The sequence below is a fragment of the Candoia aspera genome, chromosome 1 (assembly GCF_035149785.1).
Source record: "Candoia aspera isolate rCanAsp1 chromosome 1, rCanAsp1.hap2, whole genome shotgun sequence".
NCBI lineage: Eukaryota > Metazoa > Chordata > Lepidosauria > Squamata > Boidae > Candoia > Candoia aspera.
Genome location: NC_086153.1, coordinates 164994182 through 165003576, shown reverse-complemented (window position 1 = coordinate 165003576; position 9395 = coordinate 164994182). Strand labels below are relative to the sequence as shown.

The 9395-nt window shown below is 38.1% G+C and overlaps 1 protein-coding gene across 1 annotated transcript; it reads left to right on the top strand.

Moving 5' to 3' along the window:
- Positions 1-208: 208 nt before the first annotated feature.
- On the top strand, positions 209-5520 carry EVA1A (eva-1 homolog A, regulator of programmed cell death). Its single transcript, XM_063291496.1, has 2 exons — positions 209-462; positions 5073-5520. The coding sequence occupies exons 1-2, from the start codon at positions 360-362 to the stop codon at positions 5429-5431; spliced, it is 462 nt and encodes a 153-aa protein (XP_063147566.1). The 5' UTR covers positions 209-359; the 3' UTR covers positions 5432-5520.
- Positions 5521-9395: the final 3875 nt, after the last annotated feature.

The following is a 9395-nucleotide window of genomic DNA, read 5'->3' as shown; positions in this document are numbered from 1 at the left end:
AGGCCCTTTTGACTTCAAAATGGGGAGGAAAGAAAAGAAAGGCCTCTGATTATATGTTTCTTTCAATCATCTGGATGAGCCTAACCAGGGGCTTGAAAGTGGAGGAAGTCAGGGGAGGATAGACCCAACTATTTGGAGCATGTTCTGAGTGGTCAGCTGAAGTCTAACTGTCATACCAGTGCACTTCATAGAAATGGTTGGAGTTCTTTGCTACAATTTTCAAAGGCAGGAGAAAAGTTCTGTTGCTTGAATGATGGGCCCTAAGATCAAATGTGCTTCATCCCCAACTTGCTTGTGTTCCAAAACAGAGAAGAAGAAACAGAAGCCGACCTTTGACCCAGACCTTGCTCCTGCAGTGAATGAAGCACAGAGGAGAACATCAAAGAAGTATGAAGCCTGCAAGTACCAGCACAGGGATATCCTTGTTCAGCAATATTCTGTCAGCGTATTCCTTTATCACAGGTACTCTTCTCACCACTTACGCCTGCTGAGTGTTTTCCTGAGCTAGCCTCAGGAAAATCCGTCTCTTCGTAATATTCCTCTCTATTTTTCATCTCATGCCTTAGTTATATTTCTGGAGGGAACAAAGGAGAGGAAAGATGCCCATACGTATTTATTATTACTATATGTAATTTCTAATGGTCTGCTTGGATAAGAAGTGATGGGAATCCTGGTCCAAGTGGAATGTGTGAACTACGTCAAAAAGAGGAAAGCAATGTGGCATGGTCAAGCAGTTTTATTTATTTATTTATTTATTTATTTATTCATTCATTCATTCATTCATTCATTCATTCATTTATTCATTCAAATTTCTATCACCGCACATCTCTCCCGGAAAGGGGACTCTGGGTGGTTTATTTTCAATGCCTGATCAAAATCAGCGTATGGTGAGAAAATGTTATAATAAAATTTGGTATTTGTGAAGTATTTCCAATGACTTTTCCCAATACATCTCCAGATACCCTTGTTAACCCCATATTTTGGGTAGCAGGCTGAGGCTAAAAGGTGTTACCTTGTTTTTGGCATCCTGAAATTCAGGCAAAGGTGAAATTCAAATTAAACCTCCCAATATAATTCTTTGCTATCCTAATTATCTTTCTACTGTACCACTAGTGTTAGGAACAGTGCAGTTTTATTTAAAGTGATGTTATGTGCCTATCAGACTGTTAGATTTGCTGTTATCACTAGAGATTTAGCTCCTCACAAATTTATTATTCTTTTAAAAGGGTTATATAGACAATACAAATTTTCTGTTGTGTAGTCTGAGGAATTAATTGCTACATATATTTGCTGTGCCAGTTAATTTGATTTTACTTCAGTGGATTTTTTAAAATAAATAATTCCTTAGGTCACAGAGTTTATTTTTTGTATCTTTGTTATGTTGTAACAAAGTTTACAAGAAACCTTTCCATTCTTTTCTCCATGTCTTTATTTTGAAAGCCTCCCCCACTGTGAAAATTAAACATTTTTTTCTGTGTTCCAGCTGATCCTTTGATTCTACCCCAAGGAGAAAATAAACTCAAATTTTGGTCCTTTAGAATAGTGGTTAGTTGTGGTGGTAGTAGTAGTAATAATAGCAATAATGATTTTTTTAAACCCCTTTTAAAAATTAAGCTTATCTAAAAATATTTGAGTGAAAAAGAGCAGCTATTATAACTCAAAATAACCTGGTTCTTCAGCTGCAAAAGGCACTTTAACTTATATTAAGACATTTCAATCATATTTTAGTAAGAGCTGTCATGGATAGAGTTTATTTATTTATTTATTGTTTGTTTTTGTTTTGGTGCCTTTGAGTCAGTGTTGACTTCTGGTGACTGCCTTGACAAATCCCTGCAGTTTTCTTGGCAAGGTTTCTAGAAGTGGTTTGCCCTTGCCTCCAACACAGTGGTTCATATTTATAGGAGATGTGGGCCCTGTATTCATGGTAATCGCTATATTTCAGTCTTGTAATGTTCTTTAAATGAGACTTCTCTTGAAAACTGGGGAAACTTCAGTTGGTATATAGTGGCTTGTGCAAATAGTTGCCAGGATGGAATTACTGTGCAGCAGTACTTAAAAAAAGTGAAGATATATAAACTATGTCAATTTTTGTGTATAAAAATTATTTGTGATAATAAAGTGAGACACAAATATGAGCGAAGATTTAAACTAAGTAGTTTACTGATGAATGAGCAGCAACAGACCAGTTAGGTGCCTCCACAGAAATTATGGAGTGGGGAGAACAGGGTGGCTTAAGTACAAAGACAGTATTCTAGCACAAATTCTCCTCTCCCCTTTTCCTGTACATGACAACAAATCCACCATTAACTAATATATGCTCCATATTTACCACACATATAATCCTCTTTTTGAAATAGTTGTCTTGGTTGCCTTTATGTTCGTGGGATGAATTCAAGATGCTGGTCTTGGGGTAAAAAGTTCTGCACAATTTGGGGCCAGTAAACGTGAAATAAGGTCTCACCTTGTACTACCTGACCCATATGTTTATATCTGGAGGATGGAGAGGCCTGTCTCATATCACCAATAGTTGACATACAGTGCAGGTTGACATGAGATGGGACCTTTTCCATGATGGCCCCTGAATATCAAGCGCTAAACTCCAGGATGTACGCTAAGCACCCCATAACTGATATTTCAGTTACCCACTAAGATCCATCTATTCCACCAAGCATTAATGAATGGGTGGCCAGTGTAATATAAGAATTGCATGCATGCGTGCGTCTTTTATTTTGCTTTTTTCTAGTGTACTTACTGTTTTTAAATTTTGTACTGCTATTCATTTACAAATTTATTCTATAAAATCTACATTATGTTCTGCTATTACATTTGCAAGATTAGACTTAATTCCTTGGTTTTACTTTTTAAATACAAAACTTCTTTCTTCTTATTTTTGCTACATTTTAAGTTCTAGACAATTGCTTGGTGAAGGGGCTACAGCAGTTGCTTTGGGGAGCCAGTATAGGGCCTACAGGCACAGGGTTCCCAGTTATCTGAATAGGCAAAGGAGAACATGGAGAATTGGAAAGGAGGGCACACTGTTTAACTTGACAAAAATTACAGTGAAAAACTGGAAAAAATGTACTTGGCCTACATGTACAGTATATGAACTTATTTTTTCCAGCTTCAGAAAGACTAGTTTTTCACTTACAGTATTTTTCCAACAAATCTTTATTTTCAAGAACATGCTAGCAATAATATAGAATTGATGATGTGCTTTTCAAATTTCACATAGAAACGTATGACAAGTCATGTGACTACAACGATCATAGATTTGAAGGGGCTGGATTGAAGCCAATTGCCAGAATCAGGAAATAAATAACATAAATCTAGGATGTTGAGCCTGTTGATGGAGAATGGAAACAAAGAAGCAGAGAATTTACAAGGTCACCATCCATGGACATTTGAATGACGACTGTTGTGAAAACAGTCCAATTTTTTTTTAAAAAAACAAGGTACCCAAAAAGCTGGACATTATTTGATTATTATTTGATTTTAAGGCTATGCCTGCGGGATGGAGGACATGCGCTCCTTTTGCCAGACATCTGGTAACCCTATACCGCCCAGAGTCCCTCTTTTGGGGGAGATGGGCGGTAATAAAATTTGAATAATAAATAAATAAATTCTTAGGAAATTAAGATAATGGCAGCTGCTGCAGCCCTTTCACCAAGCAAGTTTCTTATCAGGGCTGGGTGATCATTCCCCAGTAAATTAAGGTCCTCTTGGAAAGAAGAATGCTGCTGGCAGATAGTTCTGCTAGAGGTGTGCAAAATATTTTGAATTCTAAATGGGGCATTATAAGTTCAAAACATTCTGTTTTGAATTCGAAACTGTGTGTTTTGACTTCACTATCAGTGTTCCAAAGCTATTTCAAACTTAATGAGCTTGAAAAAGCCTCACAAAGTTGGAATAGCTTGTCTTTAACTTGAAATGATGGTTTCAAGCTCAAAATGGATGTTTTGAGCTTTTCCATACCCATAAGCCCTAAAAGCAAAAGTTATTTTATTTAAAAAAAGGATAAAGAGAAGGAAAGGTACCTCTCTCATTATCCTACTTGTCCTTTATTTTATCTCATTTGGGGATTCATTTTCAAAGTCAACTCCAAATTGGACAAACTTCCCAAATAACATATACATTTTTTCTGTTATTAATTTGGCAGTTGAATTTTCCTGTATTCTATTTTCAATATTTGCTGCCACTTTTGTTTCCATTTTAGCTACCTGAAGAATAATACAACATTTGTACAGGTTGGAAACTCATATTGTGGGTATTGATGAATCAATAAAAGCAGCCATCTGTTTAACTATATAAATTTATTCATATAGTACCACATTGCATTTCAGAATGCATTCAGATTTCTGAGAAACATTCTCCACTGAGAACTAAATAAGCCATCAGCCAATGAATGAGCACACAAATTTTTTAATTTCAGAGTCTGAAGCTTTATATGATAATAGCCTATTATTCAGAGGCATCTGAAAATGGAAGACAAAGCAAAAAATATTTTGTTAGAGAATTGGGACTAAGAAAAGAATTAACTGCTCTGTTTACTCCAAAGTATCCCCCCCCAAAAAAACACATTTTCTTTTGTCAAATTTTCATGCACCGGTTAGATTCTTTCATCTAGTTCTTCCTCTACTTTCTCACCCATGATCCTTGATGTGGCAATAGCCAATTGTGTTATTACTATCATCCCTAATAATTTGTTCCTTTAGTTTTCTCCCATGCTTTCTGGGCTACCTGTACCCTCACTCCCAGAGAACCCCTAGACTGTGCCTTTGAAATTCAGTGGTCAATATTCGGCAAACATGATGGTTAGCAATTTTCAGTAAAACCAAAATACAAATCAACGTTAAATTTCTGGGAGGCTTTATATATCAACTTTGACTATTCATCCCTTCCCAAAGAGCCCAAACCAAGCCAAAATATTATGTGTTGGTCTCTCCAACCCAAGTTCTGTCAGTCACTTCGATTTGTAAAAAAGGCAAAAGTTACATAGTTATTATCAATAGCAAGGTTTCTGTTTGTGAATATATTTCCTGCTCTCTTTAAAAAAAATCTCTTCCATCTTTCAGAAAACCCTGAACGTGCCGCTCTCTGTTTTCTGTCTGGGATTTGTATTGGACTTCTCTTGACCTTGTTGGCTTTAGTTGTCCAAATCTCCTGTCAGACTGATTGCAAGCGGTCGTCAGCCCAAAGGCCATCATGCAACAGTGACGGTAGCTGGAGTGACAGCGACTCAGATACCACCTCGGACCTGTCTGTGCGACTGCAACGCCGGTTCGAAAGGACTCTGAACATGAATGTTTTTACCTCGGCTGAGGAGCTCGAGAGAGCCCAACGGCTGGAGGAAAGGGAGCGCATCATCCGAGAGATATGGATGAACGGCCAGCCAGACATTCCAGGAACCAGGAGCCTGAATCGCTACTATTGAGGGCAGCAAATAGGATTGAACTCCTGGGGTCTCTTAAGCCTGCTGGGAAGAGGACTGAAGGCCTACTGCGGAAAGGCAATACTTTTACTCTACCTTTACTTTCCCCTCTCCATCTAAGGACTGCCTTTTTCAACCTTTTACACAGGTTGCAAGGTTGGGGGAGCAGGCAGGTTCATTTCTTCCCAGTGCTTTGGTTGCTGCAGATTGGAAGGGCTGAGGGTGAGGATGGGGAGAGACATAAACGCACACAGATACTCCCTCCCTTTCCCCTCTCATCTAACCATGCTGAGGATGAATAGGAAAGGGATGCGTTTTTAGCTTTTCCCTTTTCTTTAGACATCACTTTCAAACTGGGTCCCCAGCATGACCTCAGGAAACAACACTACCAAACTCCCTGCTCTACTTAATGTTCCTGTTTAAACTTTTTTAATTAAAAAATGAATGGGAAACTAGCTTGCTGCAAAGCAAAACAGCGGCCTCACAGATAGCTTATCTCCAACAAGGTCTGTGGTCCTCCTGTAGAAATCGAAGGTGTTCTCTGAAGATACAATGGTAGGTGGTTGCAGGTTGGTGCTTTGTTTGCTGTCTGATAGATGGGTGCTTTGTGACTGGCCACATTCACCATGGCAGGACAATCATTTGCTGAGAGTGTCCATCCCTTGTTTTCTAAATTCCAAGTGTGCCCCATTGGGGAAAAAAGGTTGAGGACCCCTGCTCCACCAGATCTCTCTTTTCCTGCTTCTGTTTGTAGTAGGATCTGTCCCTCACTGTGCAGCTGACGCCTTCTAGGGAAAGTGGGCAGAGCTCTGATCAAATGAAGGAGTGGGGTATGTCCCCCTCAGCTGTGCTCTATAAATCTTCCTCTCTTATGCAGTCCACACCCTGCAGATATGCTGCGGTTAAGCTATCCATCTCCGTAATTCTGACAATCACTGTCCTCCCATGGTTAACCACCATCTTCACCAACAACTTTTCTTGAGTTGTTATTGGAAATAAAAGGGGGCATACTGTACATGCTGAAAGGCTCACTTTATAATTTGGAAAATGTGAGATTTATGGTGTGGAATCTTTCTCCAGGCATATGTCTAAAAATACAAATTTTAACTTGCTTAATGTTTTAATAATAAGGAACCCGATATTATGAGTGACCTTACCAACCAGAAAAACAAATCTAAAATAAAACATGCACTATCTGAGGTTGTGAGAAGTTATGGGCAAAGAACATGAAGAGCCTGAAGCAACCACTGGCAGCACCTTTCCACAGTTCAGGAGGAAGAAAGTTTGGGGTGATGCTTGTAGGCATTCACACTTACCCATAAGCTGTAGCTAACAAAGCATCCAAATGTGCCTTATTAGAAGACAGTACTGGTGAAGGAGGAACAGAACAGGAAGGCATTCTGGTGAACAGCTATCTCATGACTTTGAAAAGTCATGGCATTGACCTGATTTCTCTTTCTTTCCCACAGATACTTCAAAACTGGGCATTTCCCCATTATGAAATCAGCTTGCTAGCTGCACATTCAATAATACATTGTGTTATTTAAGACTGTGTTTTAAATCTTGCTTCGGTGGCAGCATTTTTTTCCTGACAGCTCAGGGATAAAATTCTTCCCTCAACTCAAGTTCCCACATTCCCCTCCTTGCCCTTGTTTTCTGTTCAGTCTTCTTCCAGTCAGGAATTTTATATTAGTATAGGAGTTGTGCCAGTTTTAAATACATTGTTAACAACCTCAAAATGATTGGCAGGATTTTGTGTGTTTTTATGTGTGTGTACATATGCCATTTGAAAGTACTGATTAAAAATGTTTTCTTATAAACTGTGATATAGTATTTTATATAGTATAGCCTCTCATAACAGAAATTGAAAAGAAAAAGAAAAAAAGGCTGTACTTTACAAGTTGAAAATGGAACTAAGAAAGGTTAAGATTCTGCCCTATGCAGATAAAACTCTGCTTTCTTTACACACACACACACACACAAACACACACACCAGATCTTCAGTTTTGGGTAGATGCTTTGTTACACTGGAATGCACCTCATCTTCCCCATATTTAAAGTTGCTACAACTATACAAACAGCAAACAGCAAGATAGTCCTGTAATAGTGGATTAATGCCTGAGCATTATTAGTGGTCCAAGCAGTTCAAAGAAGGGGTGGTCCTAAATTTCAGAAGATTTGGAGCAGGCTGTCCTGTGCTTTAAGTATATACATGTAATATATAATTCAAACCATTGGAAGCGTTCAGCTGCATTTCACACACTCATCCCACATGTGGTATTTTTGCTTAATTCCCTGATGTATCCCAATGATAGTGTTTATTGCTTTTCTTCTGTCAGCCCTGGTATTAATATTCTGATGAGAATTCCAGTGAATTAATGAGGCATGATTTCCCCTTCCTGAATCTACAGTAATATGCACACACACATGAGAAAAAAACACTTTATGGGCTCTTTGTATTTCGCAGGGCTGGATTTTTCTGCAGTCTGTTGGAGAAATTCTCAGCTATTTCTAGAAATTAGCCTTTTATTATTCCAACATTCTTACTGTAGTTTCAACAAGAATTTGGTAACTTGAGTTATGCTCTTGATATCAGTCAGAAACTATGCAAACATATTTTGTTCAGCCACTGGTTGGAATAAGGATATAGCAGGGCCAGCAATCCTTATCTCCCTATCCCAACAAGGAAAAAATAGGAAACAATATAAGGTTTGCAGGATGTTTTATTCTTATGGAGAACTCCATAATAGTCAACAACTCTACACACAAAAATGCCTCCTGTTTTCTTATTCTGTTTTCTTATTCTTAACAAAGAGCTTTGTTAAATACATGAACCAATTTCCTTCCTGTTAAAATACCATTTAACAAGGCCTGCACTTCTATATCTGATTTTGTTAGAACAAGAAGTAGACAAGGGTAAGGACGTGCTGTAAAGTGTCCCATAGTTTCATGCCCATCAAAACTGTTATGTTACATATTATATTGCAGCTAGATAATTATTACCCTGCATTCATCAATAGCAGTTGTATAAATCACTTCTTGGGCCTAGCTACTACTTTTCATCTTTTTCTGGTTCATTCTAATTTTTCCATATACACATTAGACAAGAAAAAATCTGGATTTCTTGCAGAGTACACTAACAATACAAATCCTCTCAGTGAATGCCAGCTTTCTATGGTTAACCAGAAGTTATCTTAATAACATACATAGTGTGGTTTAGATAACCTGGTTTAATAGCTTTATTTGAAGATTCAAACATGGTGTGTTGTACATGACGGAAGAATGTTCCTATTCCTGCTACTGTATTCCAGCACAAGAAAAAAGATTCTTCTTTTGCTTACCACCTTTTCCATTCAGAGCCCAAGGGAACTTAAAAAAGCTTAGGCCTGCCCTAATCCCAGTCAAAGTTTTTTCTGTGGGTATTTGTCGACAGCAAGCTCTATCTTCTTTTCTAAAAGCAACTAGCTTAACCACCATTATTTATAAACTATGCCTCATGCAATCCCAGGGCGTGGTCCATAAACAAAAGCCTACATCCAAGGACAGAGCTCTGAGGAAGAGCTTTTGTTCTGGAGTAAAAATATTCAATAAGTTTAAAATGAGAGTATCAGATCACTTCAATTTCCACTGATGCTTCAAAAACACAGGAAATTAGAATACGGGATCAAGAAATTTCACATAACACAATCTGTAAAGACTTTCTTCTATGGGTAAAGGAGGCAAGTGATAAAATGTGCATGACCACATCATGCAAATGCTGTGACATCTATCAGGACATAAGTGTGTAATGGAGGCATTTGTGCCATGACATCATGGTGTGATGCCAGTGTGGTTTCGGGGTATGCCAGTTTTGTTCAATCTTGTAGTTAAGATGAATGTATAAGTGAGGTCCATAGCACCACAATTTGCACTGGTCTTTCAAGTCAACCTTGCTGGAGAGGAATGTGTTCAAGTAGTTTATTCAAGA

Bases quoted from the DNA above. Each gene is read 5' to 3' on its own strand.
- EVA1A (XM_063291496.1), top strand. From the start codon at position 360: ATGAAGCACAGAGGAGAACATCAAAGAAGTATGAAGCCTGCAAGTACC. The intron at 463-5,072 runs GTACTCTTCTCA...TCCATCTTTCAG, and splicing joins AGCGTATTCCTTTATCACAG to AAAACCCTGAACGTGCCGCT.